This window comes from Podarcis vaucheri (assembly GCF_965113315.1).
Source record: "Podarcis vaucheri genome assembly, chromosome: 14".
Classification (NCBI taxonomy): Eukaryota; Metazoa; Chordata; class Lepidosauria; order Squamata; family Lacertidae; genus Podarcis; species Podarcis vaucheri.
In genome coordinates, this window is record NC_138752.1 from 53,724,695 (window position 1) to 53,746,653 (window position 21,959).

At 47.0% G+C, this 21,959-nt stretch overlaps 1 protein-coding gene across 1 annotated transcript in view; it reads right to left on the reverse strand.

Moving 5' to 3' along the window:
• RADIL (Rap associating with DIL domain) overlaps window positions 1–21,959 on the reverse strand; it is a 74,830-nt gene that overhangs the window by 41,692 nt on the left and 11,179 nt on the right. Inside the window, exon 2 of the mRNA XM_082199630.1 lies at window positions 17,207–17,765. Within this exon, the coding sequence (XP_082055756.1) occupies window positions 17,207–17,756 (550 nt within the window). The 5' untranslated portion in view covers window positions 17,757–17,765. The remainder of the gene's footprint in view (window positions 1–17,206; window positions 17,766–21,959) is intronic.

A 21,959-nucleotide genomic window follows, 5' to 3' on the forward strand; every position in this document is an offset into this window, starting at 1 on the left:
CCATCTTGTCACCACCCCTGGGTGGCACCTGGGGCGGAATGCCCCCCGCCCCCCTTCGTACGCCCCTGCACACAATCACAAAAACAAAACAAAAAAGCCGCAAAAACAACGCAAAGCAAACCCAATAGCAAAAACAGAGAGAACACCCGTAACACTCAGCGTACCCAGCGTAACACCCAAAATGGAAGCGTAACACTCAAAACGGAGCATGTTTGGCTTCCGAAAAGAGTTCGCAAACCGGAACACTGACTTCTGGGTTTGCAGTGTTCAGGTTCCAAGTTGTTTGAGTACCAAGGCATTTGAGAACTGAGGTACCACTGTAATTAAAAGGAGCGACAGGCTAAGAAGCAGGTGAAAACACATACCAGCCTTTTGCACATCTGGCCAGACAGAGATGTTTTTAGCAGGCGTCGCAAACAGTGCCGCGAAGTCGCCTGCCTGGTGTTCATCGGCAAGGAGTTCCAAAGTGCAGATGCCGAAAGACTGGGTTTTTTCCTACCAATGCAGAACGGCTATTGCAGAAGAAACTGCTGAGCAGAGCAAGGGCAGCAGTCAGCTCCTCCATGAATGGGAAGCCCTGGTGCCAAGATATTCCTGGCAAGCGGCAGGAATGAGGCCTAGGAGGAGGAGGAATGTACCACGAAATTGCAGGCTTTGGGGGCGATGGTGCAGCAATCGGACGCAGCAGAGAGCCCTGGCTTCGCTTTTTGCACCCCTCCCTTCCTTTGCAAGCCCAGCTCTCTTCCCGGTTTTCACCAGAGACATTGCACAGGCAGATTGCAAAGGAAACACCATAAAACGAAAAAGGCCGACCCCATTATGAGTGACATATAGGTCACAATATATTATCCATTTATTATTACATTTGTTACACAGATATAAACCCTTTTGCGCAGGTCAATATAAAAACTGCTAAAGACAATTCTGGTTTAGACTAGCCTACCCCAGAAAGCTTAGAAAGCTGATGTGATTACCTGTTCTAATATTTTAACTTATTGCATGTTTTAATGCACTGATTCCCCCCCCCCGATTTTATGGTTTTATCTTTTTGTAAACCACCCTTAGGTTTCTCTTTTGACAATCAATCAGTGTACAAATGTTTTGAAATAAAGGCATAAATAAAAGCTACCTTTGGGCAGAAGGAAGATTTTGTACCCGTGCACTGTTTTCCGTATTTTTCCTGTTTCCGATTTTCTCTGTGGTTGTAAGAATTTGTATTTTTTCCTTATAGTAACTGTATTCATACAACTGTTTTGGTTTTTATCCTGCACAGCTATCTATGTATTGACATTTGTGTGTTGATATTACACATCAGTATTGGTATTTGCATTCTGTGTTGCAAACAGCACTGTGGTCTTTTGACTAAGGGAAGTACAGTGTACCTTGGTTCCCAAACCCGAAAACAAAGAAAGTGTTCTGGTTTTCAATTTTTTTGGGAAGCCGAACATCCAATATGGCTGTCAGCTATTGTTTCCGGGGCGCCTGCACCAATCAGAAGCTGCGCTTCGACTTTCGAACATTTTGGAAGTCAAACGGACTTCCAGAACGGATTAAGTTTGAGAACCAAGACACCACTGTATTTGGTGCTTTTTGTTTTGCTATTTATTTGGGGTTTTTGTTTTTGAGGCTTTTTTTTTGGTTAATTTGTTTTAGTGACTGTGTGGAACTCTGTTCAGCTGATTGACTGATTGTATGACTGCGGAAATGGATAAAAGCCCCCCCCCCAAACAATGACTATCATCAGAGCAAGTAAAATAATAATAATTTTAATTTTCATCATCTACAATACTGTCTTATTTATTTTATAGTACAGTACATTAATTATTGCTTTCATTTTATGGATCAATGGTCTCAATAGATAGCAAAATTCATGTTCAATTGCTGTTTTAGGGGCTGTTTTTAAAAGTCTGGAACAGATTACAGTGGTACCTCGAGTTAAGAACTTAATTTGTTCTGGAGGTCCGTTCTTAACCTGAAACTGTTCTTAACCTGAGGTACCACTTTAGCTAATGGGGCCTCCCGCTGCCGCCGCACGATTTCTGTTCTCATCCTGAAGCAAAGCTCTTAACCCAAGGTACTATTTCTGGGTTAGCGGAGTCTGTAACCTGAAGCGTCTGTAACCCGAGGTACCACTTTAATCTGTTTTCCATTACTTTCTATGGGAAAGTGTGCCTTGTTTTGGAACACTTTGGTTTTGGAACAGATTTCCGGATTGGATTAAGTGTGAGAACCAAGGTATCACTGTACAGTGGTACCTCAGGTTAAGTACTTAATTCATTCCGGAGGTCCGTTCTTAACCTGAAACTGTTCTTAACCTGAAGCACCACTTTAGCTAATGGGGCCTCCCGCTGCTGCTGCGCCACCAGAGCACGATTTCTGTTCTCATCCTGAAGCAAAGTTCTTAACCCGAGGTACTATTTCTGGGTTAGCGGAGTCTGTCACCTGAAGCGTCTGTAACCTGAAGCGTATGTAACCCGAGGTACCACTGTATATCAACTGCATAAATGAATGAATCAGGCAATCTGTGCACCCTAAAGCTGTGCACTCACTGCCTCTTTGTGGCGAAAGGGCCTGGCAATGATCTGGAGCCCATCCCGTGGCCCCCTCCCTCCCTCCCAAATCTTGAAAGCCAGCCCTGCCTCTCCAGCGAAATCAGACGCAATGACAGGCGGCTGAAAGGGAAACGCTCTGCTGGAACTACACGCTTGTTTCGGAGTTCACTCTCACGCTCTCTCACTAGAGAAAGCAGCCTTCAGCTTCCTTATCTGTAGGAAAGGAAGCTTCTGTATTTACTTTGCATAGCAAAAACCAGGGCTTTTTGTGTGTGTTTTGCTTCAGTGGGGTGGGAAATCGCGGCGTTTTCTGACGTTGGAGAGAGCTCCCGTTTCAAACACCGTTCAAACTCTCCATGCCACACTGGAAAGATAAACATGGGGCTTTTCCTGAGCATAACAAAGTCCCTCTATACCTCTTTTTTTTCGGTCGAAGTCCCTCCCTAGCAGCTCCCCTTCCACCCTCCTGTCGATCTCCGGTGTGGTATAGCTGCCCGCATTTTACAAACAGGGATATCATAGAATTATAGAACTGTAAAGATGAAAGGGACCCCCAAGGGACATCTAGTCCAACCCTCTGCATTCAGAGCCGTCTTTCCCATAGAGCTTAGTGGTGCGTCGCGCCAGGGCGCCAGCCTCTCAGGGACGCCCCAGTGAGTGGGGGAGCTGCACGGCTTCCCCTTTCCCTCCATGCCCACCAACTGCGCCCTGGGTGTATAGCTGGCGGGTGTGCAGCTTGCCTCCCAAGCCTCCTCGGGAGGAGAGCTATCCCCGCAGAGGCTTAGGATGGAAGCTGCGCTCCACCAACTATATGGCTTGTGATGGCCTGGGACTGGGGCCATCTGCTCTGGTCAGACCTCACCTGGAGTACTGTGTCCAGTTCTGGGCACCACAATTCAAGAAGGACACTGACAAACTGGAACGTGTCCAGAGGAGGGCAACCAAAATGGTCCAAGGCCTGGAAACGATGCCTTATGAGGAACGGCTAAGGGAGCTGGGCATGTTTAGCCTGGAGAAGAAGAGGTTAAGGGGTGATAAGATAGCCATGTTCCAATATATAAAAGGATGTCACATAGAGGAGGGAGAAAGGTTGTTTTCTGCTGCTCCAGAGAAGCGGACACGGAGCAATGGATCCAAACTACAAGAAAGAAGATTCCACCTAAACATTAGGAAGAACTTCCTGACAGTAAGAGCTGTTCGACAGTGGAATTTGCTGCCAAGGAGTGTGGTGGAGTCTCCTACTTTGGAGGTCTTTAAGCAGAGGCTTGACAACCATATGTCAGGAGTGCTCTGATGGTGTTTCCTGCTTGGCAGGGGGTTGGACTCGATGGCCCTGGTGGCCTCTTCCAACTCTATGATTCTATGGGGCTCAGACTCTGAACCAGAGGAGTCTCAGTCCGCACTGGATCCTTTGCCTCAGGCATCATCTGAACCAGGTCTGGGGCCTGATCTTGAAGAGTCCCAGTCTGCACAGGTTCCCCTGCATCAAGCACCAGCTGGGCCGAGTCAGGGGCCTGATCCTGCCCTGGCTCCAGATGCGGAGATGACCTCCTTGCCTCCAGCTGGGCCATCACTTACAGCTGCTCCACTACCAGTTGGGTCAGGGGAGGCTGAGGCGGCCTCTGGGTCTAGTCACCCACCGACGTCTCCCAAGCTGCAGAGACTGAGGTCTGAGAGAAGGAGAGACCTGAGTACTTGCAGGAGGAGTGCTTGCCTTCGGGCGAAACAAGGAGGTGAGTCGCCGGGGGATCAGGACCGGCCATTACCCCGACAAAGATAAAAGGCTGTCGGACATTGCTGTTTGCTTGAACCTGCCGGAGATCCTGTACCTGTCTTTGCCTGGTTTCCTACCTTGGCTGGACTGACTCCTCACGGGACCCTTGGATTAAGGACCGGACCTGGACCGCGTTGCTCGGGTTACCCCCGGGCCCAGCACATGGCTGGCGGGCAGGCAGCTTCCTTCCCAAGTCTCTGCAGGAGGAGTGTGACCCCCGCAGAGGCTTGGGAAAAGGTTTACAACTTTGGGAAATGGGGGGGGGGGCGCCACCGGAGGGACCTTTGCTTAAGACGGCCCTGCCTGCGATGCAGAGGATATTTATGCTTATAACCTGTTGTTAGATATTTTGCATTTAAAGGTGACGTTACTGAATTTGCACTTTCTTACTCAGGATGAAACAGTGAAATCTGATATGATTAAATGGGCACAAGATGTTGGACATAACATTATGTTTGCTGACTGGGAACAGTTGTGGACCACAGGTATGAAATTTGCGGCATGTAATGCCCTAAGAGAGAATATTATGAAAAAGATATACAGGTGGTACATGACCCCAGTCAAGCTTGCAAAAATTTATCATTTGCCCGATAATAAATGTTGGAAATGTAAAGAAACTGAAGGTACATTCTTTCACCTTTGGTGGACGTGCTCAAGGATTAAGGCTTTCTGGGAGATGATTTATAATGAAATGAAAAAGGTACTTAAATATACCTTCCTGAAGAAACCAGAGGCATTTCTCCTGGGCATGGTCAGCCAATTGGTGCTAAAGAAGGACAGAACTTTCTTTATGTATGCCACAACAGCAGCAAGAATAGTCATCGCAAAGTACTGGAAGACACAAGATCTACCCACCTTGGAAGAATGGCAGATGAAGGTGATGGACTATATGGAATTGGCGGAAATGACTGGCAGAATCCGAGACCAGGGAGAAGAGTCGGTGGAAGAAGATTGGAAAAAGTTCAAAGATTATTTACAGAAACACTGTAAAATTAATGAACGTTAGAATGATGTTGGATAGAAACTAAGTGGTCTTTTGCTGTAATGCTATAAGGGAATATGAGAAAATGGTTATTAATAGGTAAAAAAAATTAATGTTATAATATTTAAAAATTGAAGATTAAGATGAATGAAGAGGGGAGGGATTTGCTGAATTAACAATTGGAACTGGAATACAGAAAAGGAAGGTGTGAGACGGTCCGGGAAATAAGCAAATGAAAAATATGCGATAGAAAGATTGAACTGTTTTTTAACTATTTTTATTTTGTATTTTTCTTTTTTCTTTTTATTCTGTAATTTTTTGAAAATCTTAATAAATATCTTATAAAAATAAAATAAAAATGAATTTGCACTTTCTGAAACATTCAAGCCAGTGCTGGTGTCATGCTTATAGAGTGTCGAATGAGGACCTGGGAGAGACTTGGGTTCAAATCCCCCACTCGGCCAAGAAGCTCACTGGATGAATTTGTGGACTAGCCAGTGTCTCTCTCGGCCTGGTCTACCCCACAGGGTGGTTGTGGGGAATGATATGAGGAGAACTATGCACCATGCCCCCTGGAGCTCCTTGGAGAAAATGGTGGGGTATAAATGCAATAAATGAATGAATACAGAATTCACACTTCTCTGAATTTTGCAATTCTGCCAGGCAGTGTGTACAAAAATGCATATTCTTGGATAAAGCGTGCATATAAATGTTAGTGGAAATAACATGCAGAAATAACATTAGAGGAAACTGCTTGCAGAAAATGTGACTACTTGGGAAAAAATACATACAAAAATGTGTTTATTGGGATAAATTTGCACAAAAATGCTGATGGATTTTCCTGAGTATTTGGGTGGTGGTGGGGATGTTGGGGTGGGTGGGGGGTCACAAACTGAAATTAAAGTTGGAAAAATGAGAAACTGAGAGGGACTGAACATGACACACTGTTCCTTCCCAAGGCCTGATCTTAGTGGCTGAATGAGGTGGCTGTTTGCCAAACTTTCCTCGGACACTTCTTTCTCCCTTTCTCCATCAATTAATCAGAAGAGAAACTGCGCTCAAAAATGGAGAAAGACAAATTTTCAGGAAATTCTCACTGGTGAGTTGCAGGGCTTTTGCCATGCTCCTTTTCAATGTGGCTGAAAAGACTTTTTATGTATGTGACAACAGCCACACGGATGCCACTAGCTGAAATGGCAAAACTGATTGGAAAGCTCAAGAACCGAGAAGACCAAAACTTCAAGAAAGAATGGGGAAAATTTATAATTCAACTAGGAGACCACTATAAGCAGATGAGAACATGATCAGGATTTTAATAACATTTGTAATGTAGCAAATATCATGGACAATATGGAGAGATGTAAAAAAAAAAAAAAAGGATTATGAAATAATATGCAGTTGAAAAGGTTGATAACAGGACCCATGGAGGGGAGGAGGGGAAGTCTGGAGATTCAGAGATATCTCTAAATATGGATGTGTACAGGGGTACCTCTGGTTGCAAACAGGATCCATTCCAAAGGCCCATTTGCAACATGAAAAGAGCGCTGTAAATAAATAACTGTAAATATGAAGAGACAAAATATTCTCTAATTCCTTTTCCTTGGATAGATGTATTTGTTTTTCTCGTTTGTATTTTCTTTTGTTGTGATTATGTATGTATTTTAACTTGTACTGAATAAAAATTTATTAAAATAAATAAATAAAAAGAGCGCAACCCGCAGCGGCGCGTCTGCACATGCGCAGGTCACGATTCGCATCTTCTGTGCATGCGCGTGACGTCATTTTGCACATCTGCGCATGCGCAAGCGGCGAAACCCGGAAGTAATCCTTTCTGGTACTTCCGAGTTGCCGCGGGACGTAACCTGAAAGAATGTAACATGAAGCGGGCATAACATGAGGTATGACTGTATTTGGCATTGTTACAACTCAAGAGTTGTAAAATCAAATAAAAATTATTTCAAAAAATAAAAAATATATTTCTCAATGTGGCTGGGGGTGTCGTTCTTTGTGAGTGCCCTTTCTTTCATTCCACAAGTCCTGCTGCAGCCTTCGTGGGTGCTTTTTGTTCCCAGCGCAGAATCTCCTGCAGGGGATGAGAGGCCCTTTTGGGCTCCAGTCTTCTCCTGGCAAAGGCCAGCTGCGCAGCTTTTTGTCTCAGTCGCAGAGTCCCGCCCTCCCCCAAGCGATGCCACGCTGCCATTCACCAGGCCTGGCAAAGGTTCTCCTACTTCCTGCAGGGGTCTGTGTCAGAACGGAACAAGCGGCACAGGCACGCTGTTCCCGCCCACAAGCGCCATTCACACATTTCAGCAGAGTGCTTGACATTTCACGTTCCTTGCCTGAAAAAACAGGCAATTGGAATGGGGGCGGGGGGCAAGGGAGGGGCCTTACAAAATAACCAGAATGGGATAAAAATAACTCGACGGCTGCAATCCTCTTTCAGTCTTTCTTCCCAAGGCAAGAAAACCACTTTAGTCGAGACAGAAGGCTCAATCCCCAGGTTCGTATTTCAGGGCATGTAGGTCACTGGTTCGGACATGAGTGACGCTATGGGCTAATCCACTGAGCCTAGGGCTTGCCGATCAGAAGGTTGGCGGTTCGAATCCCCGTGACGGGGTGAGCTCCCGTTGCTCGGTCCCGGCTCCTGCCCACCTAGCAGTTCGAAAGCACGTCAAAGTGCCAGTAGATAAATAGGTACCGCTCCGACGGAAAGATAAACAGCATTTCCGAGCGCTGCTCCGGTTTGCCAGAAGCGTTTTAGTCATGCTGGCCACACGACCTGGAAGCTGTCTGCGGACAAACATCGGCTCCCTCAGCCTGTAAAGCAAGATGAGCGTGCGACCCCAGAGTCGTCCACCACTGGACCTAATGGTCAGGGGTAGCTTTACGTTTACCTTTAGGTCGCTGGTGCCCATAGGATATAGAATTGTAGAGTTGGAATGGACCTCAAGGATCATGTAGTCCAACCCGTTGCAACGCAGGAATCTCAACTAGATCATCCTTGACAGATTGCCATCCAAGCTCTGCTTGAAAACCTCCAAGGAAGGAGAGTCTGTACCTCCCACAGGAGTCCGTTCCACTGATCAATGGCTTATTGTCGGAAAGATCTTTCTGATGTTCAGTCAGAATCTCTTTTCTTGTAACTTGAAGCCATGGGTTCGGGTCCTGCCCTCCAGAGCAGGAGAAAACAAGCTGGCTCCATCTTCTATGTAGAAGCCCTTGAGATATTTGAAGATGGCAATCACATCTCCTCTCAGTCTCCTTGTCTCCAGGCTAAACATCCCCAGCTCCTTCAACCGTTCCTCATCAGGCTCGGTTTCCAGACCCTTGATCAGCTTGGCCGCCCCTCCTCTGCACACGTTCCAGCATTTCAACATCCTTCTTAAATTGTGGCGCCCAGAACTGGACACAGTATTCCAGGTGTGGTCTGACCAGGGCAGAATAGAGTGGGACTATTCCTTCCCTTGACCTGAACACTATGCTTCTGTTGATGCACCCAAGACTCAAATTGGGTCTACTAGATCCCCAAAATTTAAGTAATTCCCTCTGGGATTGGGGCCCTCAGGCTTAAGCTTTATTCGTTTCATAGTAGATTCCTCGGCACACTTTCCAGCTTGTCAATCTCCTTCTGTGTCTGAGAAAGCCTCTTTTTGAGATCCTGGAGAGATGACACTTGCCTGGTCATCGGAGGGATGTTCAGTTTGCTGCTGTCCCTGCAGTCAGCTTTCCCAACCTGGTGCCCTCTAGCCATTGCTCTACTGCCACCCGTAAGCCGCAAACAAAGACTGTAGTCAGCCGGGATGTCTTTTCCAAACCTTCCAAATGAGATATTAGTTTATGCTTGCTTTGCCGTTTTGCTCCCTGCCCCTTCTTCAGAAACCGCCTCCTTCTCATCTGAGCCAGGCTGAGAACTTTGCTCTATTCCAAGACTCACAAATGTGCAGCAGGGGGAAATTCTCCTGATCTGAATTTCCTTGCAGGAATTTGGAACGGGGAAAGGGCCATAGGTCAGCGGTGGAATAGCTGCTTTGAAAGCAGAAGGCCCCAGGTTCCATGCTTGATGGTAAGTTTGGGAGAGATCCCAGACTAAAATCCTGGAGACATGCTGCCAGTCAGCGCAGACAATATTGAACTAAACAGGTCCATGGTCTCGCCCAGTTCTAGGCAGCTTTGTGTATTCCTAAGAGTTATAATGAAAGCAGTGACAGCAGCAGTCGCAGTTTTGGGATTTTAAGCTGGTGAGCCTCCCTGGAGACCGTTTTCATGCAAGAAACGGGGTGTGCCTAATTTCATAGCAAGATGGGGTTGCTATATTTTAAAGAGTGAAAATCCAAGCATTTTTCCCGATTTCCATCCAGACACTGCTGCCGACTGCTGTATTCGGCATATGCCCAGGAAAATCCGGATGTATGGCAACCCTAACTATAATACTCCACGCAAAACTCAGCAAAATCCCTTGGTGCAGATCATCCCGAAAACATAAAAACGTTGCAAACATCAGGCAAAGGTGTTATGTACTGAAGTTCTCACCCTGGGCCAGCAGGGGCATACTGTAGATAGTTATGCAAATAAGGGATCGAAAGTGACGTTCAGTGATTGGATAGTTTTAGAAAATTGTTACAGTTACATTGTTCTGGAGCTCTATATAAGCTGGCTGACTGAACCTTTCAGTTCAGTTCTGCCCTGGCCTGTGAATAAACAAGAGCTGTTTGAAGAATCACTGTCGTCTGATATGTTCACCCACAACTTAACAAAAGGAGAGAGAGTGTTTTGCTACGTTTGCTGGCTTTCTGTTCTGAGATTCTGCCATTCTGACTGCAGATCGGGGTTACGTCTGTGCAGAATTTTCTTTGCCTCAAAGGTGATAAAACATTCCGTGGCGCCCAGTCCAAACTGGGGGAAATTAGCAAAAATTATATAATTTATAAGTTAAAATATAAAAAAGGAAATATGCAGGAAATGATATTATTTTGAAATAAACCAGAGAAGGAGGTGGAGGGAAGTCCGGGGGGAATGGGGGAATTTTGGAATTGTGAATTATGTTATTTGTTATGGTGTAATATTGTAAAAATGGAGGACTTAATAAAAATTATATTTTTAAAAAACGGGGGGGGGGGGAGTTAACAAGCAAGGATCATGGTGGCAGCACAAATGCAAGGACTGCAACTGAACCGATTTCATCCAGGATGTCCTTCTGAGCCGGTGGCTGTCTTTGTGCGCTTGTCACAAAAGCGGCACAATCCTGCCTGCCTGCCTGACATCTGCTTCTTGCTTGGATAACTGTCCTGCCCCCGGTTATCAGCTTGTGCGATGCGTCAACGATAGGAGACGGGGAACATCTGCTGGACGCTTCTCCCTCCGGGGCAGAAAGGAATCAGACCAGCAAAGGACTCTCGGAAAACAGACGTCCTTGAATCCCGAAACACACATGCACCCAGCGTTCGGAGTCAGCGATGGAGACAGGAAAATCTCTGGCTGATTTGGAAAGGGTCCTGATTCTCAAAGTGTTCTACAACATAGGAGCAACCCCCAGGCCTCCACTCTCCGCCCTGTCCTAAATTGGGCTGCCAAAGTGAAGAAATAAATAATAATAATAATAATAATAATAATAATAATAAATTATTATTTATACCCCGCCCATCTGGCTGGGTTTCCAACAGAATATTAAAACACAATAACCTATTAAACATTAAAAGCTTCCCTAAACAGGGCTGCCTTCAGGTGTCTTCTAAAAGTCTGGTAGTTGTTTTTCTCTTTGACATCTGGTGGGAGGGTGTTCCATAGGGTGGGCGCCACCACTGAAAAGGCCCTCTGCCTGGTTCCCTCTAACCTCACATCTCCAAGCAAGAGATAACCAGAGCATGCAGTCTGCGGGAGAGGGATGAGGGGGCTGTGGACCTTCAGATGTTGCAGGATAGCACCTTCCAGACTGCTGGTTGGATGCTAAGCTCCTCTGCTGGACACCTTCCCTTGGTCCCACCATCATCAGAGGCGTGGTCGGGAGTGAAATGAGACAGGGCCTTTTCTGTGGCTGCCCCATATTGTGGGATTTCCTCCAAGAGAGGTCAGGCCGGCTCCCTCTCTGTCATCCTTCCACAAGCAGGCCAAGACCTTCCTCTGGAAAGCAAGGTGCAAATGAGGCTGACCTACCGGGCTGCTTCTCAGAGGAAACTGTGCTTTAATGTCTGGCTCTAAATGTCTTCAGGTGTGTTTTAATTACAGTGGTACTTTGCTTCCCGAACCCAATCCATTCCAGAAGTCCTTTCCACCTCCAAAACATTCGCAAACCGAGGAGCGGCTTCTGGTGGGCTGACTGGCCTCGGAAACAATGTCGACAGCCGAAACGGATGTTTGGCTTCCCAAAAAATGCTCGCAAACCAGAACATTTCCTTCCGGGTGTGCGGCGTTCGGGAGCCGATTTATTTGGGAGACAAGCCATTCGGGAACCAAGGTATCACTGTATTGTTTTGAACTAGATTGTTTTGTTGCTCTGTATTCCACAATGCTGTTTTTAAGCTGCCTGGGAGAGAAAGGTGGGCTATAAACACATTCAATTAGAAATAAATAAACCAAGAATTCTGGGGATGGGATTTGCTTCCGGCAAGTTGCAATCTTTGGGTTATCTGTCACCTCTCAAAGGCTGAAGCACGATTCCTAGGCTGTCTCTGGAAGGCGAAGGTCCACCCCATCAGGGCTCGCTCCCTATCTGCAACCTTCCAGCAAAACGCCTTCGGAGTCCTGCCTGCTAAGTCACCCGTGATCCTAATCGGCTGATCAGCTCTCCCCCCAGCCCATTTCTGCCGTCCTCCACCCACCTGCTGCCACAGCCAGGAGAAAAGAGGAGCTTAAGTCTCTCACCCTTCAGCTGACGGATCAGCTTCCCAGAGTGGAATCCCCTTCGCGTGTACAAGAAGGTCTTATCCTCCCTCCCCACTGAAGCCCAGTTGACAAAACTGCTCCTTATATCCAGCAGCTGCAACGTTGATCCCAGAGGGAGATAGGAAGAGCAGAGGAGTGTCCTTGCCCAAGCAAAAACAGCTCTTCTGCCTCTACCACTGTGCCATAGCTCAGAGGTACAGCATGGAAGAAGGGGGGGAGTCCCAGGTTTAATAATAATACAGTGGTACCTCGGGTTACATACGCTTCAGGTTACAGACTCTGCTAGGCCAGAAATAGTGCTTCAGGTTAAGAACTTTGCTTCAGGATGAGAACAGAAATTTTGCTCCGGTGGCGCAGCGGCAGCAGGAGGCCCCATTAGCTAAAGTGGTGCTTCAGGTTAAGAACAGTTTCAGGTTAAGTATGGACCTCTGGAACGAATTAAGTACTTAACCCGAGGTACCACTGTATAGTCATACCTCGGGTCATGCTTCAGGTTGCGCAATTTCGGGTTGTGCACCGCACTGAACCCAGAAGTACCGGAACGGGTTACTTCCGGGTTTCGGCGTTTGCGCATGTGCAGAAGCGCTAAATCATGCTTTGTGCATGTGCAGAAGCGCCAAATTGCAACCTGCGCAGACGCGGCGCTGCGGGTTGCAGACGCTGCAGGTTGCGAATGTGTTTCCAGCATAGATCCTGTTCACAACCCAAGCATCCACTGTAATTTGTCATTGATTATAATAATAATAATAATTTTATTATTTATACTCTGCCCACCTGGATGGGTTTCCCAAGCCACTCTGGGCGGCTTCCAAAAAAGATTAAAAATACATTAAAACACCAGTCATTAAAAACTTCCCTGAACAGGGCTGCCTTCAGATGTCTTCTAAAAGTCAGATAGTTGTTTATTTCCTTGACATCTGGTGGGTGTTCCACAGGATGGGTGCCACTACCAAGAAGGCCCTCTGTAATCTCACATCTTGCAGTGAGGGAACCGCCAGAAGGCCCTCGGCGCTGGATCTCAGGGTCTGGGCAGAACGATGTGGGTGGAGACGCTCCTTCAGGGATACTGGACTGAGGCCGTTTAGGGGCTTTCAAGGTCAGCACCAACACTTTGACTTGTGCTCGGAAATGTACAATCGCCACCAGGTAGGACTGGGAGGGTCCCCTGCCTTTAGCCCTCAAAAGCTGCTGCTAGTTGTAAGAATATAATAAAAGCCTACTGGATCAGGCCGCCAGCCCATCAGCATCCTGTTCTCACTGTGGCCGACCAAATGCCCCAGCGGGAAACCAGCAAGCGGGGTCCGAGTGCGAGAACCCTCTCTCCTCTTGTGGTTTCCAGCAACTGATATTCGGAAGCATTGATCATCCTTGCTAGGAGCCACCAATAGTTCTCCCTTCTCCATGATCTTGTCCAATCCTCTTTTAGTTGGTGGCCATCCCTGGTCTCCTGCAACTGGGAGTTCCACAGTTGAACTATGCACAGAACAATTTTGCATGCTGCTACTTAGAACTGAACAGAATATGAATCTTCATTTGCATCAGCCACTAGCCATAGCAATAAAATAAAATAAAAATGTACTGAAGATAGAGGGGGAAACTTAACTATAGAAAAAAAAACATTTTGGGGGTTTACATCAATTACCAAGTAACAGATGTTATTCTAATTTCCCTCGCTAAAAACCTTGCAGTTTTTGCTGTCACCTGGTCATCTTGATCTGCTAAAAGAAAGGACACAGTAGCAATGGTTGAACGACGCAGCATGGACAATAATAGAGGGGTAATAACCCCACTTTTATATGCCTGTTGTCTTTGTCCATGGAGGTCTGTATAGTTAAAGCTCTGGTTTTCCCAGTCGTGATGTATGGAAGTGAGAGCTGGACCATCAAGAAGAATGGATGCTTTTGAATTGTGGTGCTGGAGGAGACTCCTGAGGGTCCCATGGACTGCAAGAAGATCAAACCTCTCCATTCTGAAGAAAATCAGCCCTGAGTGCTCACTGGAAGGACAGATCCTGAAGCTGAGGCTCCAATACTTTGGCCACCTCATGAGAAGAGAAGACTCCCTGGAAAAGACCCTGATGTTGGGAAAGATGGAGGGCGCAAGGAGAAGGGGATGACAGAGGACGAGATGGTGGGACAGTGTTCTCAAAGCTACCAGCATGAGTTTGACCAAACTGCGGGAGGCAGTGGAAGACAGGAGTGCCTGGCGTGCTCTGGTCCAGGGGGTCACGAAGAGTCGGACACGACTAAACAAGAACAAAAGAACCCCACTTCTCAAATCTTTAAAAAAGAGTGCAAGCCAGAAGCACTGACTTGTTTTTGCTCCAATCAGGTTTCCCAAATACTCATTGGCATTACAAATGTCTGCATTCTGCACACACACAGAGGCTGCCCCCCAACTCCTTGGAAAAGCTCAGGTTCTATAGATTGATTATCTTTGAGGGGTGACATCTAACGGCCTTGTTCGTGTAAGGTAAAGCAAATGCACTTATTTTTGTGCAGCGTACATTCGAAGCTGAAGCCAGATCCATCAGAGGCCACGTTCCCACTGCTGCCGCAGAAACGTAACTCCGGTTGTCAACAGACAACTTGGCCGCAGAGCTACACTTGCCTGCTAAAGCAATAAAAACAGGCGGGGAGTTTGCTCAGATTCGTTTCCTGAAAATATGTTGATGGTCTTTGTGACCTAAAAGGGCCAAGCAGGCCACAGGAAAACTCATTATCTTAGCCGGAGGAAAAGAAACAGGTGGCCTTTTCGCTGCAGGTACAGAAAGCGGCCAGGGTCTCTTTGCCATCGCTGGTTGTGGGAGGGAAATGCCTGGGAAAGTGGAATGTGCAAAGGAGGAGAGCCCAGTCCAGGGGTGAAGGGATTAGATTTGTGAATTGGCCTGATTTGCATAAACCGGGGTTAATTCACAGATCGGAAAACATTGCAACCACCAGCCAAATATTATGCTTTGGATACTCCTCTGCTCAAATCAGGCCTCAAAGTGCATTTGGAAAACACATCTCTCTGTGAAAACAGGTTTAGTAATACATATTTAAATACATATTGCACAATGTATTTTCTTCCAAATTTTGCATTTCTGGACAGACAGACAGAAATAATTGCAAATTAATGTGAAAACAAAGCAGACTGAAGGCATGTGAAGCAGGCAAGAGACCAGCGGTGGTTCTCCCTGGTGTTTGCGACCCAAACCAATTCCCCAGCCCCTCTTCCCATGCATGTGGGTTTTTTCCCCATAGAAATGTCACTGTATAGATGGAGAAGAGTAGACCAAGGTGGGTTGTGTATAAGAAAGTGGACTATGTGGGTTTCTGGCTGATGCTGGAAGCTGGAGACACAGAACAATGTCTGCTCTGTGCTATACCCAAATATGTGACTTGTGGCTTCCCTGGAAATGTTGTGTTTTTGTGTTGTAAACCATGCTGCAGGCTTCAGCTGAAGGGTGATATATAAGTTTAATTAGTAATAGTAGTAATAATAGTTCTCTCCCCAAGGAGGTGGCAGGATATAAATACAGTGGTCCCTTAGTTCTCAAACTTAATCTGTTCCGGAAGTCCTTTCCAAAACCAAAGCGTTCCAAAACCAAGGTGTGCTTTCCCATAGAAAGTAATGCAAAACGGATTAATCTGTTCCAGACTTTTAAAAGCAACCGCCAAAACAGCATTTTAACATGAATTTCACTATCTAACGAGAACATTGATCCATAAAACGAAAGGAACAATCAATGTACTGCAGTCACACAATCAATCAATCATTGGCTGAACTGGGTTCCACAGAGTCACAAAAAGAAACACAAAAACAAAAACGCTTAAAATAAATAGCAAAAACTGACAGACCTCAAACACTCGAAACAAAAGCGTGGCACTCAAATCGGAAGCGTAACACTCAAAACGGAGCATGTTCGGCTTCTGAAAAAAGTTCATAAACCGGAACACTTACTTCCGGGTTTGCAGTGTTCAGCTTCTGAGTTGTTTGAGTATCAAGGCGTTTGAGAACCAAGGTACCACTGTAATAAAATTATTATTATTATTACAGTCACACCTCGTGTTGTGTTTGCTTCAGGTTGAGTGTTTCCAGGTTGCGTCCTGTGGCGACCCGGAAGTACCAGAAAGGGTTACTTCCGGGTTTTGCCACTCACGCAGACGTGCAAAATGACGTCAAGCGCATGCGCAGAAGCGGTGAATCGCGGCCCGTGCACGCACAGATGTGCAGATGCAGGTTGCGTTCTGCTCATGTTGCGAATGGGGCTCCGGAACAGATCCCATTTGTAACCAGAGGTACCACTGTATTATTATTATTGTTGTTGTTATTGTTATTGGATAGGATGCCCCTATTTCCATCGGAGAAATGTTGGAGCGTATGGTCTCAGCCAGTATACCTGTTGGAATATTGCTGAAGAGTTTAGTTTCACTTCTGTATGTGATGCTGTTCTGTACTGGTGCTGAGAGAGCACAGACGTGCTGGTGGATTCTTTGTATATAGACTGTTAATAAAGTAGTTTTAGAGCTACTGAGTGACTCTTTCTTATGCAATGAGATGCCAGAAGATGACCGTGCTCCTCTCAGGAGGGAGGGGTCACTTATCACCGGTCTCTCTGGACTGAGGAAGATTTACAGCCAGAGAGTGACAACTGGAGAGACGCCCTGGTGTCTTGGGAAGGTGGTGGCCTTCCTGGGCGTATTTTCCAGTGTGGTGTAGTGGTTAAGAGCGGCAGATTCGTAATCTGGTGAACCGGGTTCGCTTCCCCGCTCCTCCACCTGCAGCTGCTGGGTGACCTTGGGCCAGTCACGCTTCTCTGAAGTCTCTCAGCCCCACTCACCTCACAGAGTGTTTGTTGTGGGGGAGGAAGGGAAAGGAGAATGTGAGCTGCTTTGAGACTCCTTAGGGTAGTGATAAAGCAGGATATCAAATCCAAACTCTTCTTCTTCTCTTCTTCCATCCCGGACCCCCAGAAGCCTACCACTAATACTACTACTAATAATAACCCAAATAACCCAGGGTCTTCTTCCTCACCTGCTGTGACGGTGTCTTTGTCCCTAGAGGCCAGCTCTTCCACCTCCGCCCTCTTCCGGAGCTCCAGCCTCCGGGAGCATCCTTCGCGCGGCTTCCAGAGCTCCTGGATCAGCAGCGGCTTCTCGTGGTCCTGCAGGACCCTCAGCCCCTCCATCTGCCACTGCCTCTCGGGGCCTCCGAACCTCCCGATGACGTCGCAGAGGACGTAGCGCCCCGCGCTGACCTGGCTCAGCCCATAGCGCTCGAGGGCCTCCTTGGCCAGCTCCCGGGCGCTGGAGCTGGCCGTGGCCAGGACGCTCTTGTAGTGGGCTCCCGTGCAGACGGCGCCCCCAAAGATCTTGAGCACCCCGGGGGCCGAGGCCTGGGTGGAGAGCTCGGAGGGGTCCTCGCTGCCCTCCGCCGGGCCCGCGGCCACAGAGAGGCGGTCCTTGTAGCTCAGAGTCCGGTGCAAGACCTGGGAGAAGATCCGGCTCTGCCGCTTGAACTTGCCTTTGGACGGCGGCGACATGGCCGAGGGAGAGCGGTAGAACATCGCGGCGGAGGCGGTCATGGGTCAAGGCTGCAGAGGTGGGAGAAAGAGAGGGTCAGCACACTTGGGAAAAAAGCAGAAACCCCAAAAGAGAAAATTATCCCGCCCCCTTTAAATTTTTTTTTATTCATTTTCCATTTAAGCATATATAATCACATCACTGGGACATGGGTGGCGCTGTGGGTTAAACCACAGAGCCTAGGACTTGCCGATCAGAAGGTTGGCAGTTCGAATCCCCTTGAGCTCCCGTTGCTCGGTCCCTGCTCCTGCCAACCTAGCAGTTTGAAAGAACGTCAAAGTGCAAGTAGATAAATAGGTACCGCTCCGGCGGGAAGGTAAACGGCATTTCCATGCGCTGCTCTGGTTCTCCAGAAGCTGCTTAGTCCTGCTGGACACATGACCCAGAAAAACTGTCTGTGGACAAACGTTGGCTCCTTCAGCCTATAGAGCGAGATGAGCACGCAACCCCAGAGTCATCCGCAACTGGACCTAATGGTCAGGGGTCCCTTTACCTTTACCTTTAATCACATCATTATTATCCACTTCACCACTTTGGCTCTTTGGCGCCTATCGACTTCTTTCCCTCCCACCTCTTGGCTTTCAAAACTAACCTTTATATCACAGCATTTTATATATTTTCCAGTTCTAATAAAACTTACCACAAAATACCTCAAAATTTAAATAAATATAGAAAGGTAAAAAAATTCTCATTACAAGTCTTCAGATAACCCTTCTAGTCCGGTACTAATCCCAGTACGTTTCTGAGCACAATTCAAAGTGTTAGTGCTGACCTTCAAAGCCCTAAACGGCCTCAGCCCAGTAGACCTGAAGGAGCGTCTCCACCCCCATCATTCTGCCCGGACGCTGAGGTCCAGCGCCGAGGGCCTTCTGGCAGTTCCCTCACTGTGAGATGTGAGGTTACAGGGAACCAGGCAGAGGGCCTTCTCAGTAGTGGCACCCGCCCTGTGGAACGCCCTCCCATCAGATGTCAAGGAAATAAACAACTATCTGACTTTTAGAAGGCATCTGAAGGCAGCCCTGTTTAGGGAAGCTTTTAATATTTGGTGAATTATTGTATTTTAATATTTTGCTGGAAGCTGCCCAAAGTCGCTGAAACCTAGCCAGAGGGGTGGGGTATAATTATTATTATTATTATTATTATTATTATTATTATTATTATTATTCATTTACTTGAACAGCCGTCAAAATGAGGGTTGCAGTTACTCGGAGGATTAATAACATCAGATGTCAAGGAATAAACAACTATCTGACTTTTAGAAGACATCTGAAGGGAAGTTTTTAAAGTTTTTTATTCTGTTTATTCTGTTTTTAATAATCTGTTGGGAGTGGCCCAGAGTGGCTGGAGAAACCCAGCTATGGGCAGGGTATAAATAGATGATGATGATGATGATGATGATGATGATTATTATTATCTTGAACATGCAAACCCAGCTCCATTCTGATTCCTCCGTCTGCAGCAGAGCTATCACACTGCCCCACTGGTTTTGGAAGTTGTCTTTCTGTTTGGGAGGGGTCGCGACTTTCTTAGGCCAGCCTTGAAACTCATATTCTCAATGTAACCTCAGAAGAGCAACTCCTGCGTGCCAGATGGACTCGGCATCCGTTCAAGCCTGCGAGCAGCATCTCCTGCAACTCTTTGGGAGCCAAGAGCAGAGGGTGGAGTCTGCATTTCTGGACGGGTCGATGAATCAGTGTACAGTATACAACCCATCTGGGACTCCTATGAAATTATTTCCTCCTGTCAGGAATGCCTGGCCCAACCAAGCAGAATATCTCTAGCTGGGTGGCTGGGAAAGAAAGAGACCTTTTTTTGAGCATCCCATCTTAGAGGCTCTTCCTTTCGCTCCTTCACGTATTAACGCTGGATACATGCTCTGTGGCGTATCTAACAATATCTAACAAAGAAGAATCGGTGTGATTTAGATTTAGGTTTGAGCTTCTGATGGTAATAGGGCCATTTATATGTCCAGCTGTCCTTGGTCAACAACAAATTGCCACTGTTTTTTGTGTTGAATACAGTGGTACCTCGGGTTGCGAATGCAGCAAACCCAGAAGTGCATAGTTCTGGGTTTCACCGCGCGCACATACACAAAAGCACGCCACACACTTTGCGCATGCACAGAAGCGATCTATCGTGCCGCACACGTGCGCAGAAGCGGTGCCTCTGAATACGGAGTTTTCAGGGTAAGTACGGACCCCCGGGATGAATTAAGTTCGTATCTGGAGGGTCCACTGTATATGCTATGTGGTAATTTATGGACCTCATAGATATCTCAAGCCATTTGCGCATGTTGCCGTGCAGCCAGTCCATGCAGAATGTAGGCACCCTATATATAGAAAGGAGCAAACCAGGGATATTTGAGGGAGCAGGCAAGCAGGCAGGGCCCATGAGAGCCAGTGTGGTGTAGTGGTTAAGAGCGGTGGACTCGTAATCTGGGGAACTGGGTTCGCGTCTCCGCTCCTCCACATGCAGCTGCTGGGTGACCTTGGGCCAGTCACACTTCTCTGAAGTCTCTCAGCCCCACTCACCTCACAGAGTGTTTGTTGTGGGGGAGGAAGGGAAAGGAGACTGTTAGCTGCTTTGAGACTCCTTCGGGTAGTGATAAAGCGGGATAGCAAATCCAAACTCTTCTTCTTCATCATCATCATCCATGACTTACATCACAGGAGCTTACATAACACAAAACACTGTTGCTGTATGTAGGTTTCATTTTATTTGTATTTTTATCTTATATTTTGGAAATGTACATCCAGGTGTGTGGTTTTTTCCTTTAACTTTTTTGGGGGGCCCCAAGAGAGTGGGGCCCTAAGCTATAGTTTGTTTAGCTTATATGTAAATCTGGCACTGGGGTGGAATCGATTCATGCTGTCCAGGGGGACCTGCAGCCCTTCAGATGCTGTTGGAGTCTAGTTCTGGCTAGCTTGGCCAACAGTCAGGGATGAAGGGATATTTGAACCCCTCCTTATCCCTGGGGCAGCCCTACAACTAAAGACAAGGCGTGCTGGGGAGTAAGGGAAAGGATCGCTTCACAACACCTCACCAACCCTTGGAACAATCCTGTAAAGCAGGCCAGCGCTGTTATCTGCCCATTGCAGAAGCTAGGAGCTGAGAATGGAGGGGTGTGGCTTGCTTAAGGCTGTTTGCGCATTCGCGGGAGAGCAAAAAGGTTTGAACTTAAATCCAATCAACGTATGGCTCAGTGGCAGTGGTATATAGTCCTGCTCTGTTCTGACTTTTTTTTTTTGGAAGCTGTTCGACAGTGGAATTTGCTGCCAAGGAGTGTGGTGGAGTCTCCTACTTTGGAGGTCTTTAAGCAGAGGCTTGACAACCATATGTCAGGAGTGCTCTGATGGTGTTTCCTGCTTGGCAGGGGGTTGGACTCGATGGCCCTTGTGGTCTCTTCCAACTCTATGATTCTATGATTCTAAGTATTTTTTTATTATTATTTTCAAAAATATAAACATACCACAAAAACCATTCTGAGTCCAAATGTCAAGAATACTCTGAATCATCCCTTCCATGGACCCTATTAATCCTGTTTTCAACTGCATATCACAGGGGTGCCCAGATTTGATGAAGTGAACATGCGTGAGGGCCAACCAAAGTTGCTGAGCTTTTTTTAGGATTTGACCCCAAGAAATAAACTGCCACGGGGCGGATTAAACCGGCCAGGGGGCTGGATTAGGCCCCCCAAAACAGACTTTGGACATGCCCGGCATATCACTTACAATAATCTTGTATATACATTATAAACTTTTCCCATTCTTTTTTTTTTTCCAGATCTCGTCTTCTCGATTCCTGAGCTTCCCAGTTAGTTTTGCCATTTCGGCGTAGTCCATCATCCGCTCTGTTCTGCCTCGGTCAGACCACACCTGGAGTCCTGCGTCCTGTTCTGGGTGCCACAATTTAAGACGGATGTTGACAAACTGGAAGGTGTTCAGAGGAGGAGAGACCAAGATGATTGAGAGTCGGGAAACCAAGCCTGATGAGGAATGGTCGAGGGAATTGGGTATGTTTAACCAGGGAAAGAGGAGTCTGAGAGGAGATGACTTCCCAGCAGGACGGCTTGTTCAGGTGGGGATCATGCCCACCCACTGGCCCCCAGAAGCCTACGCAGAAAGAAATGAGGCCCTCAAGCTGAAGAAGCTTCCTTCATGCCTTGATATATATCTCTAGAGCAGCGGTTCTCAACCTGTGGATCC